Source organism: Centrocercus urophasianus, unplaced genomic scaffold (genome assembly GCF_019232065.1).
Source record: "Centrocercus urophasianus isolate 14NV4802_14NV808 unplaced genomic scaffold, USGS_Curo_1.0 seq_22, whole genome shotgun sequence".
Taxonomy (NCBI): Eukaryota; Metazoa; Chordata; class Aves; order Galliformes; family Phasianidae; genus Centrocercus; species Centrocercus urophasianus.
In genome coordinates, this window is record NW_024884778.1 from 12,653,446 (window position 1) to 12,676,699 (window position 23,254).

General features: G+C 35.7%; 1 protein-coding gene across 1 annotated transcript in view; it reads right to left on the reverse strand.

Moving 5' to 3' along the window:
• The window catches only part of CACNA1D (calcium voltage-gated channel subunit alpha1 D), a 165,904-nt gene that overhangs the window by 53,072 nt on the left and 89,578 nt on the right, over window positions 1-23,254 (reverse strand). Inside the window, exons 10-21 of the mRNA XM_042823828.1 lie at window positions 15,246-15,333; window positions 14,923-14,949; window positions 12,158-12,318; window positions 11,316-11,541; window positions 10,896-11,103; window positions 10,041-10,161; window positions 8,824-8,938; window positions 8,041-8,110; window positions 7,406-7,475; window positions 6,843-6,987; window positions 4,976-5,105; window positions 1,976-2,035 (exon numbers count right to left, since the gene is read on the reverse strand). Of these exons, the coding sequence (XP_042679762.1) occupies window positions 1,976-2,035; window positions 4,976-5,105; window positions 6,843-6,987; window positions 7,406-7,475; window positions 8,041-8,110; window positions 8,824-8,938; window positions 10,041-10,161; window positions 10,896-11,103; window positions 11,316-11,541; window positions 12,158-12,318; window positions 14,923-14,949; window positions 15,246-15,333 (1,421 nt within the window). The remainder of the gene's footprint in view (window positions 1-1,975; window positions 2,036-4,975; window positions 5,106-6,842; window positions 6,988-7,405; window positions 7,476-8,040; window positions 8,111-8,823; window positions 8,939-10,040; window positions 10,162-10,895; window positions 11,104-11,315; window positions 11,542-12,157; window positions 12,319-14,922; window positions 14,950-15,245; window positions 15,334-23,254) is intronic.

Consider the following 23,254-nt stretch of genomic DNA (forward strand, 5'->3'; position numbering starts at 1 on the left):
AATTAAGAACTGCTATTGTTCCTATAGAACTAGTCTTGAATTTGCATCCTACAGAACTCACACAGCTGCTGTGTGAAAAAGCACAGCACAGAAAGCAACAGGGGAAAGGCAGAGGGCTCGAGCCAGGAGCAAGCAAAGCCAGTGTCTGAGACATGTTAGTAAAGCAGGCATTGTACATGAATGTGCCATTTGCTGACTGTCCACTGAATTTTTTATGGTACTATTTATTTTCCTCTATAAAGACATGTGAGTACACTGCAAGGCAGAGTTTCCTGCAGTTAGTGCAGTCAGGAGCATCAAATGTTCTTCTACGATGGGGCTTCTTGTTTCCTTTTATTACTTAACAATGCCAGATTTCAGAAGTTCATGCTCTAGTGCTTCCTACTTCCCTCGAATAACTTAATGTCAGAATCTTTTGCAGTCAGTGAGAATATTTCTCTTCTTAGCACATCTAGTTACGTTTGTATATGCCATTCTTTGTAACTCCTCTGTCTGTACAGAGGTAAATTGGAACTGCAGGAGCTACACAACCTGCTGTTCAGAGCATGTAGCTGGTCTACCATCTTTTCTGTTGTACAAATGGTGCTAACATATTTAGTATGGTTTCTCAAATTCAGAGTTTGGAACTGCTTTGATTGAATGCTATGAGACTTTTCAGTGCTCTTTCCTTTCCTTTAGTTTGGCCTTTCTCTTGATGTGAAAAATTGGGACTTTTTTTTTTTTAATACAAGTATTATAAAATCAACCAATTTTTTAGCAAGCTCCTCACTGCTGAAAATGAGAAGGGGTTAAATTGAAGTCTGAGAATATTTGCAAACATAAAAATAGTTCACTATTTACAACACAGCTTATCTTGTAAACAGCCCAAATATTGCAGCAATTATTATTAAACAAGTTGCATAGTGAAGAATATGCACAGCAATATGAGCAAAAGCTGGGAGAAGAGATTTTGTTAAGCTTACTCCTCAACTAGAAATGCAAAGTTTATGTACAGATTTTTAGTGTACCAGCGTATGAATCGGGGTTACTCAAAGAAAAAGTCAGACTGAATACGCACTGAGTTAACTTTGAAAAACCATACGTAAGTTTCTGGAAAAAATGTTTCACAAATTTTCAAAAAAGAAAAGAATTATTTTGTTCAACAGTTTCCTACATGTGAATCCAACCCTCAGTTATAGAGCTTCTTTGCCAGAGTAAGCTCCATGTACATTCTGAGTAACCCCAATAGATAATCTTAATAATCAGTACACAAACTGTACATTAAAATGCCATTTTTGAACTCATGCATGGGTAATACATTTAAGCAAGCATATTTATGCCTTTCTGTGTATTTAAATGTATGCCCAAGATAAGATAAATGAAACGTATCTTAGTGTATAGATAGATAAATGCAAGATATCTTGCAAGTCCCATTGCAAGAAAATAGTTATCTATTTTAGCTCTGTGAGTATAGTTCAGCAAGAAAAATGAGAAATTACATGCTCCCTCCTTACAAGACTGATCAACTCTTTTGGAAATGCCAGAGCAGGGAGAAGGAAAAGCTCATGCGCAGTGAATTATTTTTCCCTTTTCTGACAACTGTAAGTTTAAAAAGGGTAAAAAATGAATTACTAAATTGATGCAATGATAAAAATATCATCTTCTACATGCATCCAATGGTAAAAAAATAACCAATCAAAACTATGAGAAATTGTCAAATTAAAAATTCCTCTGATTGAAAAAAAGTTTAGCTTTGATCGCTTAGAGAAAAGGCGAAGAACACTTCAAGTGCCTTTTCTTGGCAGGTGACACACAAGGAAAATCCTTTTAAACAAACTTCCTTTGAAAACCTGTTACCTTCAAAATGATCTCAAATGTAAACATACTAGTGAAGACATAATCTGCATACCCTAGGATCTGGAAGGTAAACAAAAAGTTACAAACATTATTGCTAAAGCTGCTTTTGAGCTAACAAGGATCAATAACAATGCATTACCTTTAACAGGATTTCAACAGTAAAGATGGCTGTGAAAGCATAGTCAAAGTAACCAAGTATCTGCAAGGTATAATACGTGCCACAGTAAGAAATTCAACTATTAATAAGTTTTTACAGTTTATACCACATGTACAACAACACCTGAATTTATAGAAACAGGTAGATTGGGAATTAAGCCAATATAGTTTAAAATTCCAGCAATTGTGCAACAGTTTATATTTACTTAAAAAATTATCACAAGCCACCATGTTTAGATGTGAGATTTTACCACTCAGACCCTGAGACTTTCAGTTCTTTCAGACCTTCCCCTATTGGCTTTCACAGGAACCTGCTGCAGGCTTTCACAGAGATGCATAATCTTATGCAAGAAATGTTCAGTAGTAGTGTATGTTTGTTATTAGTAAGTCATTATGATGTTGTTGTTCCCAGATAGACTGAGATAGAGTATGTGAAAGCACATTAATGAATAACTAAACTAATTAAAACCAGCACTGCAGCTTTTTATTTATTTCTTTATTTTTACTTGGAAAACACAGCAGTTCTTTATTTGCAGGAAATTTGGAACACACACTGGAAATTTAGTGACATGCAAACTTTTAAAAATATCATAGATGTAACACTGATTTCACAGTTGTCAATAGGAATAGTGCATACATATTTCAATGGAACTGAGATTTCACCCTTTCAAGGTGGAAGTATTGCCAGCAACCAACTTAGTCACAGACATACACTGCAGCACTGTGTTAGTTTAGTTTCAAGGATCCAGCAGTTCGCCTAGAAAACAGGTGAGCACAGAGACATGTTTCCTGTGGTGCAACAGCTAAGAAAATGAGAAAGAGAAATAAAATAAAGAGACAAACACAATGGACATATTCCTATAAAACCAAAAGAAAAATTTTTTCTTCCCATGTTCCATTTCCGTCCTTCCATTCCTTGCTGTGGCTGAAAAAAAGAGTCAGATAAAAAAGCTGTTCAAAAAAAAATTAGTAAAGAATTTTGTTTTTTTGAATTCTTGCTTCTTAAACTTGTGTTTTCATGCTTTTACTGTCATGAATTTTATCAGATAACTTGAGATTCATCAGGATGTTCAGCTCTCATGTTTGGCAGTGTGACTTGATCCAATGTGCTGTCCTTTATCATGGAATTTTACCATGCTAGCACAGCTACAAACAACATGATCTTCATTAACAAGCCAACATGGAATATCCAACATAAAAAGCACAGGACTGAGTAGAAGCAATCATATTTGCAGAAAAGATAACATGAACTAACAGTCACCAGAAAGCCATGCTACTGAACTTGAGTGCCAACTGGAATAAGCAGAGGCTACTCTTGTAGAAATACAACAGCCAACTCTTCAAATCACACTTTTCAGTAACTTTTTGAGACTTCCAAATACCAATTCACAAAGTCAATGCTAAACTCTCTCTACAGTAGAGTGTAGTTCCTTCCCTTGCCAAGCTGCCCAGCTGAAGGCAACACACGCCATCATTCAAGCTAATTACAAGAAAAACGTGCAATTTTGGTGTGTTTGTGAATATTTACAACATGAGGGCAATGTTTTCTCAAAATTACTCAAACATCTTATCTTCCTGTGCCCCAAAGAGGAATAATCCCTTCGATTCCCACCACTCTGGAGTTGTATCTTCCTACCACTGGTCTAGTTACAAAAATAAGTATCAGCCCTTTAGTAACAATTTCAGTATGGCTCACCAGCTGTTTTTCTTATCCATTACCATGATCTATTCATAAAATTGCATTTGTCCAGTTTTACAGATATGGGAGGCACACAGTTGCTCTATAGATTCCATGGAGAGTGCCTTTTTGTTTTTATCTAATTTTATCCTTGGAAAAAGTGTTAGCATTTTGTTTTTTGAGAATGGTACTGAAAAAAAAAATGTTCAGAGAACGTCAACAGCACAAAGAAGAGCTCAGAGGCACCTACAATAGTGCAGGGATACAAGAGCAAAGCAGCAACAGTATTGAGAACCAATATTTTCATTTTTCCTTGATATGTGCCTACCCTCCTCATTACATAAACTCAAGTCCCATTAGAGGTTGAAGGACATCTGTTAGTTTTTTAGTTCCATAACAACTGTTTCAGCCTCCAGAAGCTAGAGCACTAGTTGAGGATAAGAGGAATTCAATGTTTGAAAAATCAAAAGTTTTTGCACTGAGTTTATGTGCTGAAGTGTAACTCTTGTTTTAGTTTCATCTAAAAGGAACCTAGTTTGTGCAGTGTGCAACTGCTTTGCAATGCAAATGTGAGCACAACACCTGGGGCAGTAGTGAGATTTGTTTCAAAGCTGCAGAAGGAATCTTAAGCAGATTTAATTCCTCAGATACAGAAGATTAGCGTTTAGCCTACTGTCACATTGTGGCCATTCCCAAACCTTTAAAATCACAAGTTAGATTGTCAAACACCTTGAAACTAAGTTTAGAGTTTTAATTATTCTTTTTTTTTTTTTTTTTTAATTGATTTTGAAAGGTCTTCCTATTGGCGCCCTGCTTGTTTGGTTTGGTGGTTTGGTTTCTGACATTATGAGTTCAATTTTCAAGCATTAACTTTTTCAAAGCATTAACCAGTACAGGAACATCAACTGATCCAGAAGGCCCATCTTTCTAGTAAGAGGTTTTCCTCTAACTCCATGGCTAACCTGTAGATCAACATATATGTAAGACAGGGGAGATCTGACAGTTCCAAATCCCCACAAAGCAGTTCAATCATAACTAATCAGAAGCATGCACAACTCATGATAACTTGAGAAGCTTTCTCCACCCTCAATGCAAAATAGTTGTACTACCTACGATGCTCCATTCATAAACCTACTTGCCTTTGAAAGATTTATGTTTTTTACAACAAAAAAATTGCAAATGTTTGACTTGGAAAAGGAAAAGGAGCATTTCTTCACTTGAAAATTAAAAACGAGGCACTAATCCTAAAGGTTTATTGTTCTATGAGAATATATTTATCTCTAGATACAAAACTGACAGGCTTACATTATTTCGAAATGAGTGGCTGCGGATCGGATCTTCTGCTGCTAGGGAAACACTGCTCAGCATGATGAAGACAAGGATGAGATTGGTAAAGATGTGGTGATTGATGAGCCTGTGGCATCCCACTCGAATTCTGCAGAAGAGATACAAAAATGTACCACATGTGCAAATAGAATTCACCAGATGGCTAATATACAACATGTTTTCTATTACTCTGCCAAAAATGACAGATCTGGGAAACCATCAGCAGTTAAAACATGGTGTAAATGCTGAAGCTATTGCTCCCTCTTATGTAAAAACTTAAATAAATTCAAAATCCAGTTCTCCAGTTGTGAAGGTGCACTTATCAAAAGAATAAGGAAGAAAACATCCTGGATTAGGAATGTCATTATAAATTCCAGTGTTTATACCACTGTGATGTAGATAGATTTCAATGTCAAATGCCAAATATTAAGGTTGTTCAGATCCCAACTGTTACTTGTTGTAAAAATTGTTGAAAATATTAATTTGCTGAGACGTGTTTAAGTTTAGAGATCTTGTGTTACTTGAAGACTGCGATCAAATAATAATTTCCCTCAAAGATTTTATTTTGCAGAATTATAGGACCAGTGTGTGCTGAAGATTATAGAGCTGCTCGCATTCAGACAAATATGAAGTGGGATTCCAGTCACTGAGCCCAAGGTCACTGAGCTATAGGGCTACTGAGCATTTCACTGGAGTTGGTCCAGAATTAAACTTGGCAAAATGGCAGAATTTTGTTCATAACTCACTAACACTAAAGTTGTTTGAAATATTCTTCTTGAAGAATCATCAGTTTCTCTGAGGAAATTTGTTCTTTTAAGTAGATGATTTGAGTACAGTTAAGCAGTTAAGCAAGACGGAGATTTTGCCCTGAAAAACCATACAGAATTACTTGAGAACAAAAGGAAATTGACATGTTCAACAAGTCTAGTGTACATGCATTCATCACGTGTTCTTAAAATTACCAGTTTAGATAGATATCTTTCTAGCTTGTCAAAAAATTCTGAGTATTAGATAATCCACATAATCAATAAGATACAAGCCCAAAATATCTTGCTTGTATCATCATTTAATCTTACCCATGAAGACCTCTACCTTGGAGTAAACAAGGTTCTCCTGTACAGATAACTTTCAAAAGCCCTGCTATAACTGCCCCTGAAATTGCTACACCTGAATGAATCAGCTACCTTCAGTCTTGTAGGAACTGAATTCCATTCCCTTGTTCACTTCCATCTAACAATCAATAACAACTTTTATTGACTGCTGAAGCTTGCTTTCCTCATCAATATATAGAATCTGCAATGCTCTGGAGTTAGATTGAGTGGTGAAAGATTTCAATTTCCTCCAAAATCTAACTACTCCTGATTCTGACTTTTTAAGTAATTTGTCAGTTTTAGTTTTAATCTGGAAAAACACTGTCAACTGAGAGGATACATGCCTCCTTCCTGCCTCTTGTCTTACATTTTTTCCTCATTCCTCACTCTCACTGCTACAAAAACATGCCATTCTTCGCATGGTTTCTAGGAATTCTACCTCATGCAAAAATCCTCATAGTTCACGTTCAGATCTTTTATATCCAGTGACTAAGAGAACAGCTGGATAGCAGACATTAAAAGATACTTTTCAGACCTATGCAGAGTTCATAGTCAATACATTAAAAATGCTATAATCTTTGATAATGGGAAGCTAATCAATGCATTTAACAAATTGTTTTTATTTATTAAGTCACTTAGAAACCAATTCCTATCTTGCTGCAGATATTGCTGTTCTATCTGTACACTCAGTGCAGGGAGATCTACTCCTTCACCACTGGAGGAGCTAAAGGAGAATATTCCAGAACGATATTTACGGATTGGTGCTGCTGAAAATGAAGAAGGCACTCCCTTCAGGGATCGGTGTTATCTTCTCCTTCATATTTAATTCTGATATTCTACGGGGACGTGGGCCTGCTGGTACCTCAGGTTCATCCTCCTCATCTTCTTCATCTTCACCTACTATAAATTAAACATTTGTTTGACTAAAAATAAAAAGGATCAATTTTTTTGAAACAATCAGAATAGATTTTTAGATAGAGGTGCTTGCTGGACTGGAAGATACTGAGATAGTAGTGACTGAACACCTTCAGTCCTGGGAAGTCTTTTTACTGCCAAACATTTTAGAATTAGCCTTCACATCCAGGTTACTATTAGCACAAGAGCCTTCAGGCTCACAGTATTAACCCTTATGCTTATACTCTTAAGAGACCTAAAGAAAAATGTTGTACTTAACAACTTAGAGGCCCATTTATCCACTGATAACAGAGTGCAGTCTCATGGACTTCAAAGGAGCTGATTCAGTGTTCAGAGAGAGCAGACTATGATATTTTAGCTAACAAATTTAAATGTTTTTCTCTTTGGACTGGTATTCACATACCTGGTACATCACAGGGTGGATAAGGATCTTTATCTTCATCCTCTCCTTCTCCATATTCAGCAATTGTCACCTATGGCCATGAAAGAAGAGAAAATAGTTTTCAGTAGAGCTTTGCATACAGAGTTTAACAGAAGGCAGAACAAGTAAGACTCTGAAGTCAAGAAAGTCATGCCCATATTTAGACTGATTTTTTAAGATGGGATAACCCTGAGAAGAGAGCAGAACTGACATTTTAATATATATATTTAAAATGTAATTTTTCTATAATATCCGTATTCTTCTAGCTGTGCAAATTACAATCACAATATGACCAACAGGTTTGGTAAAAATCACTAGTAATGGTTGAAAGTTCAGCTAAGAATTCATCTTCTACTAATTTCTTCCACTGGATTTACCAGGCAAAATACATTCAGAGATCCTACAGGAATGACAAATTTGACCTTCTCTTCTTTGGATATTAAAATCAAAAGCATTTTCAGGGCTGACAGATTCTGCAAAGATGCCAAGCATCAGAACTGCTTCCTTTCTCTGGAAAAAAATGTACTGATGATGATTTCATAAAAGAAATCACATAAAGAATAGCAGGCCTGAAAAATAATTCCTTCCTAAAAAGATATATTTTAAAAAATAAACACCTTACTATCCTTGGGTTTCTTTTGGTCACCTTCTGACTTCTCACTTTTTTTATTTTCCAGACTCTCTTTTCTAGAAAATACAAACAAGCAAAAAACAATTACAATGCAAATCATATAAGGACAGGAGATTTAAAATGAATTGTAAGCATACTTTTAAAAGTTGAGTATACATAAAAACATACAGCCAAAAATTTAAGTGATATTTAAAGTGAGTTGCACAGAAGCAGTCATCAAAGTAATAAAATCTACTGCATTTGAACACATTTGATCCATTTCAAACATTACCATTTTGAATTTAACTGCAGAAGTTAATCACTAAAAAATTCAATGCATGATCATTACTCCTTTCAAGATGGATAAAATGTGCTCTTGGACTCAAATAACTTGCACTGATTTCAACAAGCAGTACTAATCTAGTGGAAAGATCTTATTGCCTGGATAAGGCTTACAGAACTGATTCCAAATGGTCTTTTTCTCTGGCAAGAACAGATACATTCCTGTTCTAATTGTACAATAAATCCTACCATTGTGATGTTTAAACATCAGTTGGCTTATCATCCTCTCCTTAGGTCATCCTATTTTCCCAATCACTAGCCAACTTTTATCTCAAATCATTCTAACTGGGTCTTACTTCAACGTCAAAGTAAATGCTGTCCTTTGTTTCCCAAGTCCAATAAATTTTGCAAATAGTGAGGCCACTTACGCAAGAAAGAATTACAGGAAAAAACTTATTTCTCTCCTCCTCCCTTCTCTTGCTCATTGATCATGCCTGAGCTATTTTACCTTGCATTCTTTTTCCTTTCCTTTTCTTCTGCTTCTTCTTTCTGGGCAGTATTTAGACTTTCAGCATCTGCCAAGTTATCCACAGCAATGGCCAAGAAGACATTTAGTAAGATATCTATTTCAAATCATTTTAAGGACATTATGCCTTACAACACTTTGTTTATCAGTATTATCAGTATAAACGCTGACAATGCAAGAGAGATAAATCCCATGTTCCCAACCTTAAGTATAGAGACAGGTGACATTGGAATGTAGTGCAAACAACACTCACTTAACAGACTAGAATAATACTCAGTGTAAAACCAGCCAAGATCCAGCAGGATCACTGATTTTAAAATAATGGGACACATGCTGTTTGTTTGTTTTTAAATAAAATGAAACTTAACTTCATGTTAGCCTGAGCATGCTTCAAATACAAAACATTGTCTTTTGAAAGTCAAGAATGTTTGGGCATTTTGAAAAATTTATTTCTATAATGCTCTGTTTTCTGTGTCTATGAAACTCTATATCAAATTTTGTACTTCAGTCTGTATCAGTTACGCACAAATACCCATATAAGCACAGTGTAGTACAGAAAATAGAATGTTTTTGCCTTTTTATTATCTCCTGACCTTTTAAGAATTTAGGAGAATGACACTAGTTTCTGTTGCTGTATGGGACCAAGGGTTATTCCATCATACTGAAGTCAGGGAAGGGGAATGCTTCAGAAGACTTAATCCTAGCTGACTCAATATTTCTCCTTGTCAATTTCTCTCATCTGGTCTTTGTAGTATACAGTGGATCACTGGCTCCATTGTCGGTGTGTGTCAGACCTAACAGATCTATACAAAGCATCAAAAGGATGAACAGGAAATTACTGTCATAGAGATCAAACTACATCCATTCATTTTGAGAAGGAGAGATGTCAAATAGAGACAAGCAGGTAGAATAAGGTTGTTTTTCCATTGAAGGAAGAATGAAATTTATTTTTTTCTTGTTCCTGCCACTGTGGTGGTTGGAGATGCACTTAGATATCCCTGGAATCTCATTCATCAGGAAATGTAAAAAAGAGAATTGCTCTATAAAGTCAATTCAAAGGACTGAGCATGAGCAGAATGAGCATGCACATCCACTGCAACTTACTCTTTTCTGGAGAAATCTTGCTTGTGCCCCTGGCATGGTTACACCCTGGCACACAGTTCTATTTGGAGATGTATTCCATGAAGCACAAAGGATACAGTTACCGCAGATGAAGAGGATAATGAAATATATGCAGACTATCATGCCTGAAGATGATGGACCACCATACGCCATTATGCCATCATACATAACAGCATTCCAGTCTTCACCTGTTAGAATCTGAGAAGCAAATATATTATTAGTAACTCATCATCAAAAAGAACAATAGAAAACTATGTTTCCTGTGCTCAAAATACACAATAAAGCTAACTTTCTGTATACAAAAACTGCTAGTGAGGAGGTAGGAAGCAGATACAGTGTTGAGTCTTACAGTGCCTGCCTTAAACATCCCCCTACAATGTCTGAAACCAAACACTGTGGTAATGCGCAACGTCTGCAAAGCTGAACATGGAAATGGTTAGAAAGATGGAACTGATTAGCCTGATCTCTAATCTTTAGAATTGTAATAAACCTGGTAGTGTCTCCTTAAGATTATTTCTATATCATAGTAACTGATATAAACCTATATGCAAATATGCCCTCTAACAATGCATCTCAATTTTTCCATAGGGAAAAGCTGAACTTTTATATAGTTAATGAAGTTAAAGGAAACAAATTAATAAAAATAAGACAACGTGCCACCTCTTTTTCTAAGTGTAAATTTGATGGACAAAAGAGATTTAATTTTGTGAAGTAATATGATAGCTATTCTCCATAGATAGATCAAATAAGACATGAAACAAATGGTACAAATGGTGCAGAATTACCAGAGTACTGAATTCAAGAGCAGAATGCTACTTGAAGTAAACTGAATAAATAGTATTTGTGATTTTGCTTTCAGGCAACATGATCACTTAAACAGTTCTGCTGATCATCAAAGATAAAATGTTTCATAGGGGATGAAAGACAGTTACCTGGAATACAGTTAAAAGAGCTTGTGGAAAATTATCGAAGGTGCTCCGTTTTGTTTGAGTTTCATCAAAATTAAATTTGCCTCCAAACAGCTGCATTCCAAGCAACGAGAAGATTATGATGAAGAGGAAAAGCAGAAGCAACAGTGAAGCAATGGACTTCATTGAGTTTAACAAGGATGCTACCAAGTTGCTCAGGGATGCCCAGTGCCTATAAATTAAAATGCGTGTGTTAACACACACCAAAAAAAAAGAAAAAAAAAAAAAAGAAAAAAAAACCATAACAAAACCAAACAAACAAAAAAGAAAAAAAAAAAAACAACCAAAAGAACAGTAAAAGAGCAGTGCATGATGAAGTATTACAAAAGAATTGCTGATCACCCTTCAGCTATCCCTAAAGTTAGCAGTATTAGTTAATCTTACCTTGTTACTTTAAAAATACGCAGGAGACGAACACAGCGAAACACTGAAATTCCAAGGGGTGACATAATTTCCAACTCCACCAAAATGGTTTCAACAATGCCACCACAAACAACGAAGCAATCAAAGCGGTTAAAAAGAGAAACAAAATAAGCCTGTAGACCCAAGCTGTACATCTTTACTAACATTTCACAGGTGAACAAAGCCAGAAGAACTTTATTTGCGATATCTGGAACAAAATATTAAAAAAAAAAAAAAAAAAAAAGCATGATATTTCTGAGTTGTCTCATAGCTTCCATTTTCATTTTAACATCTTAATATTATACTTTCTATAAGGCCTATTGCTTAAAAAGGAAGAAATGAATGGTTTCATTAATTTCACTTTTTTTTTTTTTTTTTTTTTTTTTTTACTTTGGACAGTATTTGTTGCTTAACTTGACATCAGTGACACAAGGATGCCAACCTTCTTGCCAACCTAAGTACTATTCGTTTTTCCAACATGTTGGGTAGTTCATGGCTGCTCAACTCACAACTTGAGTCCACACCAAAAATTGAACAACGCAGCTCATAGAGTGCTGTGCCAATTACCATTTTCTTCCTCACCTTTCATGATCTAACAACAAAAGTACAGTTATTTGCAATTTAGTATTGTCCATTCTTTTGCTGGTATGCAATTCAGCTATGTTATGGAAATGGAAATCTAATACAGTCAATCATTTCTTGTATTGCCTTTTGGGTGGGCTGAATATCTTCAGGACAGCAACAAACAAAATGACAAAATATGAAGGATATACAGAATGCAAGTATCCACAGTTACAAACAGGACAAATAATTTTTGTCTGTACCTTGGATCTGGGTCAGCCAGTCAGGTTGGTTATAATGTTCTGATGAGATAGTTAACGTGTTCAGAAAGACCAAGACAATAACAAGCCAATAAAATGTGACAGATTTTACTGCAGCTCTACATTTTCTTCGATTAAATCGATTCCAGCGACGCCAGCGCCGACTGAAAGTTCAAATAAAAGGAAATTTTTATTATACAGAAAATGCATGCCAACTTAAGGAGGGCTTCATCTCTGAAGAAGTATACTGCAAGTATACACATGTGAGTAGGTGCACTGACATAAAACATAAAGTAATTCAGTTACTTGTGCAAATTATTATCAGTTGCAGATTAGGGAGTGCTAGTTTCTTATTCCTCTTTTAGATTTTGTTGAGTGTTTTTAAAAGTAAACCACATCTTCGGGAATGACAATTATATTAAATTGGATTCAATACTTCATTGTGTAACAAGGCAATCAAGTAACCTGTCTTCCCAGGCCCCATAAAATTAATAGTAGTAAAGAAAAGTCCATAAAGCAAAAGAAACAGAATTGAGATTAATTTAATCTCAAAATGTAGACTTTAAATTAAACTAGGCAGACAGGAATAAAAATGACACTAAATAGCTTTTTAAATTTGTTACATATAACTAGGTATACTGGTTATCACATCCAGTGCCTGAATTAGGAGATAATTATTGACTATTAAAGTTAGTAAAGTTAGTTAGTAAAGTTAGAAATGCTTTAAATTTCTCTCAGTAAACAGAATCTACATACAATATGCTGCCATAAAAACATCTGAGTTGTCAATGCATTCAGACATTAACATTTTCTTTGCATACCTTAAACTCGTAGCACTGGAAATAAATACATGTTTTGATTGGTAGAAAGATGTTTCAGACCTCTGCAGTATTCTAACTCTTTAAAGAAACTATACCCTGTCCTGACCTAAAGCGACACTGCATTCAAGAACACTCTTATCTTGCCAGTCCTTGGCTCAAGAGTCCACAGCCAGCAATGGGAGGGCTCACTTACCAGGTAGGCAGAACAGCTTTTCTTAGACTTACAGAACAATCTTTTAAGCAAATGTGATAAAGATAATATTGTTTGAATCTCTCTACTCATACGAGCCAAGAGCAGCCTCACTGTCTGTGAGTCATCGCTCTCTAAAGCCAATGGGACTTTTCTTCCCCAGGGCCTGTGAAATCAGTGACAAAATGCTCCAACTAAATGGGACACACATGATAATGCTCCTGAAGAGTGTGCAATGGCACGCACTTGTACGAGTGCTTGAATGACATGAGCATATTTAAAAAAATAAAGAAATGAAGCAAAAATTCAAAAAGGGGAAAAACAGTAATGGTCTACTTTCAGTAGACTGGAATAACTAAAGAAATAAGTAGAAATAATAAGTAGATGGTTTGCTGTGACAAAAGAACTTGGGAATGTACAAAATCAGAAAATACATTATATGAATTTCTCTCATAGTCTTCTATTTTTTAGCAACCATTCCTCGCAGTTACAAAGCACTAACATCATGACAGGGGAATAATTGAAACGTAGCCTTTTATTTTGAAGAAAAAATTCATTTGCATAAATTTGCAACGACATAATACTGTTTTATGAAATTATGAAGCATTTTTCACAAAATATAGCAGTTGTATAAGTATTCAAACCACAAAGGACAATTTCAACTGATACAATTTGTTGCAACAAGCCAAATCATTCAGCATTTATGTTCTCATTAAATAATGTATTGCTTTTTCTTCATAACTACTCATAAGAAAACCATTATTCTCACAAACATGTTCTGAATATCACTTTTGTTTGCTCAAATATTCGTGTTTAGGTGGTCATTAGGTCCCAGTTACAAATGTGAAACCAACTTGAAATGGCAAGTCAAGACTTGCACCATGACTGAACTCAGTAACCCATCAAGTCAGTCACCACGGCCTATGAAGTTTAGCTTGGTTATCTGCAATCAATTTATATTTTCTATATTGCTAGTAGATCTATATAAAACTAGCAATATTCAGTTTCAGATTATTTTTTATCTGTGGTGTTTCAGAATAACATGACACTTCATAAACTGTACTCTTTTGTTCAAACCACATGTGTAATTCTTGTATCTTTGAATTAGGAGTACCTTGTGTTTTCACTAGTTAGCTCACAGAGATGTAAAGACTGATGCTTAAGATAAATTTTGGGCACTAAAATCTGTGCAGGAACCGTTGCCTTAACTACTAGAATAGAAAAGCAGCAGCTCTAGTATCAAAACATCTCAAATCCACCTAGAAGATTACAAATAGATCATATTTACATATGTATATATATGTTAGAATAACATGTGGTTGATACAAACTGGCAGGTAATTGCTATAACTTTCTAGGATATACTACCCTTAACCAAGTTCCCATCTGACTCATCAGAAATATATTTCCAAAGCCTAACTTCAGATTTCACATGCGACATGGCAGGTAAGGCATACAATTAAAAGTATTTTCTAATTTTATCCAAAAGCAAAAAAGTTCATAGTCAAACAAATACTGCTGACAAATTATGTCCTGATTTTACTTTGCCCTGAGACACAGAGTAATTTTATTGCAGAACAACATTCCTGAGGCTGGAGTGAGAATCAGGCCAGAAGACTGAAAATTAGATCAAGATTTGGCATTTTCAAACAGTAAAATTTAAAGTACAATAAATAAAGAACAAGCATATTAGACCTTAACGATGTATAAAGTGTATCAAGAAAATAAACTAATTAAAAAAGAGAGGAAAATACTGACCTGAACTTGGATTTTGAGATGGTTTTACTAAAAGAAAAGAAAAATAAAATTTTAAGAGTGCAGAAAAATTAGCTAACACAAGTTCAATCTCTTTGGAATGATGGAATTTTTCAAATCAATAAACTGAAATTACATATACATAACAATAATCTTCCCAAAATGCTTTGTGAATGCTAAAATGTTACTATCTATTATTTATTTTCTGTAACACCATTCTAAAAACTCTACAAATATTCTAAGTGAAATAAAGGAAATCATTTAAAACTAAGTAAATTATCTGATGGTGTAGAATATTGATGGCTGAACCATCAATGTGTACTCACCATAAGCTCCCACAGCATGCTGAGTTCTCTCCTTCTCCACTCACATTCTCTGTGTTCACTGACTCAGTTTCACTGGTGGGCATGCTTGCTGTTAGGAGACAGCAATTGTTTTAGATTGATAGCCAAGCAGGGCATTATGCAGCATCTGACCTCCTGCTCTATGGCAAGAATACCTCCATATTTTGCAGATCTAATGAGAACTCAGAAGGGCTGAGGAACAGCAGATGAAGTTAAACAGACACTTCATCAGTCCTTCACATATAGTAAAAGAAAGCACAAAGAATACCAGGGTGTATTGCAACTTCTTCTTTTGTTTCAGTTATTCGTCACAACTGCATAAAAGCACTACAGAATGCAGTGTAGATAAAATGTGGAACAAAGAGAACAGTAACTAATGAATAAACCCAGTGCTAGATTCTGTGACCTTTTAAGTGTCCTGTTACCACTTTGGAGGTGATTATCAGCTGAACTCTTGCTAACACATTGCTAATTCCAAGAAATGCCACAGTTCCTCCGAAAATAGTGACTTGCACTTTGATCATACTGGCCAGTCTATGATTTTCATTTTATTATGGAATTATCAAAGCAAGACATTAAAAATCAACTGTGCCCGAAAATATCATATGAGAAGTCAGGAAGGAGTATTGGGAATGTCAGAATGGGTACTAGAAGGGATGCTAGCAGAAAGGGGGCTGTTACATTTGTACCACATCAGTTAATTACCACACACGTGGAGGATCACAGAGCAATTGAGGTTCGAAGGGATCTCTGGAGGTCATCTGGTCCAATCCTCACTCAAGCAGGTATCAGAGTTAGCAATTACAGCTAATGATTTATCAGACAAAGCTCACTTGTCAATTGTTCACCACCATTTACTTCTACTAATGTACAATAAGTGTTAGGAAAAGATGAACAACTGAAGTTCTCCTGAAGTACTTCCTGTTCTCCTAGGGGGAAACAGTATCTCTGTGCAAAGCAAACACTGAAGGAAAAACTCAGGAACAGGAAAAATGTCAAATTCATGTTTCTGGCTTATATAGTAGAAATACCATACCGAGTAAGAAAAAAGAGAGAGGGTGGAAATTACCGTAGAATGGCAAGAAAAAAAGCATAAAATAATAGCTGGGTATTCTGGGTTGTGCCTCCTGATAATTTGTTGCTTTTGGGATATATATATTTGGGATACATATATTCCAAAGAATGTGTCTGTAGACTGAGTAATGAAAGCAGAAGAGCTACACTGCCTCTTTCTGTTCTGGATCTCCCACTATTTTGGTAGCTTAAAAGAGGCTTGAAGTGGGCTTTATTTAACACATTAATGTAAGTGAGAATCAAGCACTGAATTTACTGTTCTGTATACAAATCAGGTACAAAATGAGAGCTGAAAGTGTTTCTCCATAGCCTCTATATTGCCTCAGTACTGACCTAGAGATACATGCTAGTGGTCACAGGTAGGTTTACGTGCTCATCAGTTCTATACTTGAGAGACTGACTGCTCTATGCAGCAAAAGCTGAGAACCTGCCCCCACAAATTTAAGTAACTACAGTATGAAATGCTAACACAGACTTGGCATAACAAAGGAAAATACAAAATACCCATGCAGGTGTTTGAATAAAACAAGGCACTCCAAGCAGTAAGCACAGCAAAACTTTTCTCACAAGGTTCTTCTGTTTTGGTTATTCTTTCTAAATATTAATTTAATTGTGATATACAAAAAAATCCCTTGTCAGCACCTGCAAGTGCCTCAATTCTAGCATTATATAACTGAAAGTTAAAAATGAACCCTGCTAGTCCTGTATCAACTTCACAGCTTTCAGTCATTGAGTTAAAAGGAATTTCATTCAAAACTAAAGCAGGTAATCTTCACTGGTATCCAAATTGAATAATTAATACTGTCAATGTTTTAAGAAAAAAAAAAAAAGACAAAACTATTTCAAGCACTGTCTCAGGCCTTCAGAATGAAGAGCTATTACTTAAAAATGCCAACATCTTTTGTAATAAATTGAAGGAGTTTCTCTGTCTAGTAAAGAAATAGCTGTCTTTTGCTGTGTGACATCATGTTGTTAGGAAACTCAACCTGAAAGCCACCAAGTGAACATTTTAGCACTTGTGAAGGGCAACTGCACACGTAAGAGTGCAGAAGTCTCATTTCAAACACTGTTATTAAGAGCTGCTCTATAAAAACAGAGCTAGGCTCACATTTGCAGTAAGTTTTACACAGGCAACACGTGAGACTGCTTCTCACGCTCATGTCCAATACACCAACCCTTCTGTCATCTACGAGTACTACCCAGAATCCAGTCACTCAGTATCACACAAATGCTATTCATTTTGAATACATGACGAATAATTTTAAAAAAATGGATAAAGTAATAGTAATATTAGTATTATTAATTAATTAATTACTTAATTAAATACTATTAAGTAATAGTAATATTAGTATTACAAATAAAGTAATTTGAACCCATGTCTACCCAATGATATCAGCCCTTTTTGAACATTAAGAAAAACAAATTTCAAAGACAAAAATCTTTGCTCCTATTTTCAGTTCTGTAGCCAGGATGTCACCCTTCATTTCAAAGAGGGTACTGCTCTAGCTTCATTAGTGACTTGCAGGTGCTGTGTTACTAAAAGGGAAGAGAAGAAGAACCTATTCAGCTGAAATGAGGAACACAACTACCATTATCTTGTAATTTGTCTGCCAACAGAAAAACTTGACAGAAGTACTGAGAAAAACAAGATGTGTAAGTCCAGCCTCAACAATTCTGACAAGTCTTTAAACCTTTAGCTAGATGGAAAGAGCAAGACCACTGCATGACCACATTCACACTAACTAATGCAAGCAACTTGGCAAGTCTTGAAAGAGTCCCAGGAACACATCTTTGAGAGGGTGGTGTGCGCTGGGCACAGCACACTGAGGGCCAGCTTTGAGCTCTTTAAACTGGTACCCCAGCACTCACAAGAAGATAGCAGATTTTCTTTATTTGTCTTTTTTGGTTTTTTTTGGCCTTTATTTTAAAGGAAAGAATGCTTGCATTAGGCAGTATAGCTAACCCGTACAGCATGCAGCTTGATACCTTCCTGAGGATAGAGAAATTAGGTCACAAGTATCAGCTATTACATTTTATTTATGAGGATAAGAAAACAGCTACTGGAGAGAATCTTATGATCGCTAATAACAGTGCTATACTGGCAACATTCTAAAGTAAACCTTGCAGAATGCTCTCCTTGTGCCTGTCAATAACTGGTTGGCTGATAATTCCATGGTTCCATTACCTTCAATACTGTCCTAACTCTTTGTCAAATCAGTATGTTGATTTTCTGAATTCTTTATGCCACGTCTTTGAGGTGGTCACAAAGGAAATCAGAACAAAAAAAAAATCCCAGAAGAGAATTCATCAAAAATTCATCACAAATTTCCCTAAATCTACTTTATGTAAAGCACAGAAAGAAGGGGAAAGAAAGCACATCAGAAAGAAGGGGTTCTCACTGCTCTGACTGTGAAGCACCTCAGGATAAGTTCAGCTTAAGGAGAGGCTGCCAGGAAGACGTTGCACATGACACAGTAGAGAGGTGTCTGCTTACACAGCGCAGGTTTAATTTTCATACTGCCAGCATTCATTTTTGTGGGCTCTTTTTTTTTTTTTTTTTTTTTTTTTTTTGTCAGCCCTCAATAACTCCCGATAGGTTGAAATGGTTTGGTTACATGACGGTGGAAGGAGAATGAAATAATCTGTCTTACCATATATGAGGACGTAAATAAGTTTAAGCTGATTCAATATTTATTGAAAATGAGTCCATAACGTTCTAGCGATCCCTGACTTAATCTTACACATTCTATTAAGGACCAGATTTGCAATCCTCAGTCTGAGTCACAACAGTGATCAGTTCATGACAGCAAGGATATCAGCTGCTCCAGAAAATTCATTATACATGGAACCAGATCTCCTAACTGCTATCACTGTGATTATGTCAAATCAATACATTCACCAGTATTAAAAGGGAACAGATCTGAAAGTATGTATCACATAAGAACCCTTGTCTGCCTCCATTGTGGGTGAGAGAGAAAATGAACAAAACACAAATTACAGAAAACTATCAAAAACAAGAGCAGATACAGTAAGAGTTTTCTTTTTCTGTTGCTAGATTCTGCATTAAAAGAAGAATTACAATAGCAAATACTAAAATTATTATATTATAGCCACGCTACTTAAAACTTGCAGTAAATTATAAAGCTTGTGACATACAGTCATGGATTTTTTCACACCTGAATTCAAAGCATATTTTGTATATGGTATCTTTAAAAAAGAAAGCCTGCACTTAAATAAAAACACTCAAAGTCACTTCAGTTAAAATCTAAACAGATTAAAAACTATGCTCTAAGAAGGCAGAGCACTGCAGCACCAGTCTATGAGAAACATGCACTTAGAAGAGCAGAACTGCATGCACCAGTATCTCCATGCTGTAGGTGTATATGTCTGTGGTACAGAAAATGCATACAGCATGTGCTTTCAAAAGTTACCACATCAAATGCAGAGAAAGCTCAACTGCAAACTCGAACATGTTTTACCATGTTTATTGGAAGACCGGCCAAAGAAACTAAGTCTTCTTTTCTTCTTTTCTTCCATTAAGTCAGCCAGTGTAACCCCTTCGCGTTAAGTACATGTAATCCCAGCATTTACACAGTAGATGGCAGCAGTTGCAACGCAAAAAAAATAAAAACGTGTCCATATATACAGAACAAGCAATATTAGACAAAACAAATTAAAACTGCCAACAGAAAAGCTTATCAGAGCTACAGACCTCACCTTTCAGGATTTTTGGAATTTGAGCTAAATTCGAATTCCTTTGAAGTCAATGGGAGATTCTTTTTGCTGACTTCCGAGTAAGTAGCTTTTAGCTCATATAAATGTAACAGCTAGTCTTTTCCTAGAGACACAATGGCAATTCTACTAGTTAAAAGGTTTTCTCTTTTTCAACCGCAATGAATACTTGCCCACCAGGAGGAAAAAAGTACAAATACATGGTTTTCATACATGAATAACTTACGTTAGAACCTAAATAACTCTAGTTAGACTTTTAAAATCCAAAGGAACCTGAACATTTTTACCGGATCACATAAGAAACCAGTAGTTATTGATTTAACTGCCTTTGAGATCTGCACCTCTTCCTGCCATGAAGAGACCTTCTGTATCCTACACCCAAAACTCTGGGACATCCTGGAAGATCATTATGGTGATCTTCCATCACCATAACATCAGTGGCAGTCTTGATTGTCCAGAGGCACTCAGTGTAGTTCTGTGGCTTCTTCCACCCACACCGGAGCCCAGCTCTCTCTTTCGCTTCAAAGACCATTCTATATATCCAATATACCATTCATTGGTATATTTGAACTACATTTATTTTCTAACTTGACTACTCAATATTATTAACCTGATGATAGCTAGCTGAATTTCACCTTGCTCACAAACAAGTAGCTTATTATTACCGTTATACTCCAAACCCAAAAACTTTCTCTAGAGTAACTGGATAGATAGCTCACGCTCTTTCATCACACCTTGCCACACAATGCTACGTGCAGCAGAACACTTTTGAATGCAAGACAGTATGAGGTGGAGTAAAGGTGAGCAAACCTTTCTCCTTTACATCTTGCAGCATTTGGTACTAAAAATGAAATCCCCAGCCCCATATTCAAGCACACGTGCATAAACCCAGAGGAGTGCTAGGAGACTATTTGCTGGAAATTTCCACTCAACACATACATACACAAGCCTGCTCAGTGCCAAAGGAATGCTTTCAGATCAATAGTTGACTGTAAAACAAAACATCGAGCTTGCGCAAAACATTTTTTGAACCTTTTATGACTCAGCCAAACCAGAAATGATTTTTGTGATGTGACTGGAATGTACAACTTAGAGACCACTCCAGATAATTGTGTGTGCTGTGTCTGCTTTGTGGAGGAAAACTGATGTTAAGATCAGTATCTTGCCAGAAGCAGTTCACAACATCTCAGCCACAGTTAAGGGCCCAGTATACTGAAACCTTTACCACCCTGATCTCTTACTTCTCTTGCCTCAAAACAACATCGACAGTGCCAGCAGAGCTGCAGAAGCAGGAAACACATCAGGTCTGCCAGCTCTCTTTATGCTCTACTGCTAGAATAGTAGACATCAAGCTGATGGGACTAAATAGATATCCCTTAAGTATACAAAGCTGACCACTTGCAAAAGAAACATCATTCACTGAAGAGCAATGCTGCATTGATCACCCTACAGTAAATTCACTTACGAAGATCTACATTTCAACTACTTTTTTCAGAAGTCAAAGGAATACTGCTAACGTTTGCTTTGTAGGGGTATAAGGACAGCTGACAGGCAATGTATCAGGGCTTTGAAGATACAACACATAAAGTATTCAGTAGTTTTACAATTCTGATAATGAGGCTTCTAGTATTCTTTGGTATTTTGCATGTTAGTAACTTGGCTTTGACTTTTTTATATTTAAAATAGAAGAAACCATCTGAAATTCAGTTCTTGGAATTTAATTAATTGATTACATCTCCTGTCCTACTGTTCCGCTGAAAATCTCTTTCAGCTCTGAAATCACCCCAGAATGCCTACATTAACAATGTAGATTAAAAAAACTCTCTCAAAACCAACAACTGAGCAAACAAGTATATCTGATTTATGAAAGACCAACATGATCTATAAACTGTTTAAAGAATGCTGGAGCAAAAGGTTCTTCTGCAGTGTATTAACAAGCAGACCATTGGAACAGGATGCAAAAAGTTCCCAGGAATTTCACCTGCAAACCAAGTCAATGGTGACCACAGGTCACAGCACAGTTGACATCATCCACAACCCCGTATGGTGGACTTGTACAGTATATTTACTTTGTAAAATATGCACTTATTCACTTCTCAGTTTAAGGATTGCATACTGACAAACTCCTATTTTATGCATACCTTCCAAACAAAATTATTAACAATAACTAATATAGTCAACTCCTTGAACTCTTTGGCTTTTATGCACTGCCCTAGATAAGACCCATTTCTATCTGCAATGTTCTATCTATTTCACATTTCTATCTGTAATGTTCACTTATAAATTACTGCAGTATAAAACTGTTGCTCTTATCCTCAACAGTCAATATTTAAGCTTCTGGAAAGGACTATAGTTTTCAAGAGCAGTTCACAAAGAAGCAGTGCTAGTGCAAAAAAGGAGTACAGTAAAAATGAATTATTTCAACACAAGAAATGTTTTTCTGAGTTGCCTTTGACAAACTACTTGTAACACACTGCCTTACATATACTTTGTGGAGTATTAACCGAATAATAAGGTGCTATTTATGATCAATACCTATAGTGGAATTTGGGCTTTAATCTTACATTCAGTATTATACCAGCAACATCCATGCTCTCATTTATGTACAGCACTATAAGCTCTCTTTTTATTTATTACTATGCAAACACAGCTAAGAAACTAAAATACTTTATATAAAATTATTACATTAAAATACTGCTATTAATTAAAATTTCTCACATACAGAAACAAGATGATAACTCATAGTTTTTGCAAGATCACAAACTAACTTGCTTCTTTATGTTGGAACTCTAATCAGAAGCACTAGAAAGTTATTGTGGTAATAGACTACTGTTTCCATTGTATACTACTATATACACTAATATGCCGTAAGTAAGTGACAATTATACTTCTTACCATTCCATTAAGGTACCCCAAAATTTTTCAATTTCTAATTGCATATGAAAACTTCTAGTAGAAAAGATTCAATATAATGGTCTTCTTGAATATCAGAATGATCAAGAGTGTCATTTCCTCACTTTGAAACTCAAAAAAGTCCTATTAGCACAAGATTATTTTTCTACTGGAGTTTTGACTGTATACTTTAAGCTTTTTAAGTCATTGCTTCTACTGCATGCAACTACACATAAATACATATTCTTCTTGATCAAGGACTTACGACGATACTTAGTAGTATGCAGCTTATA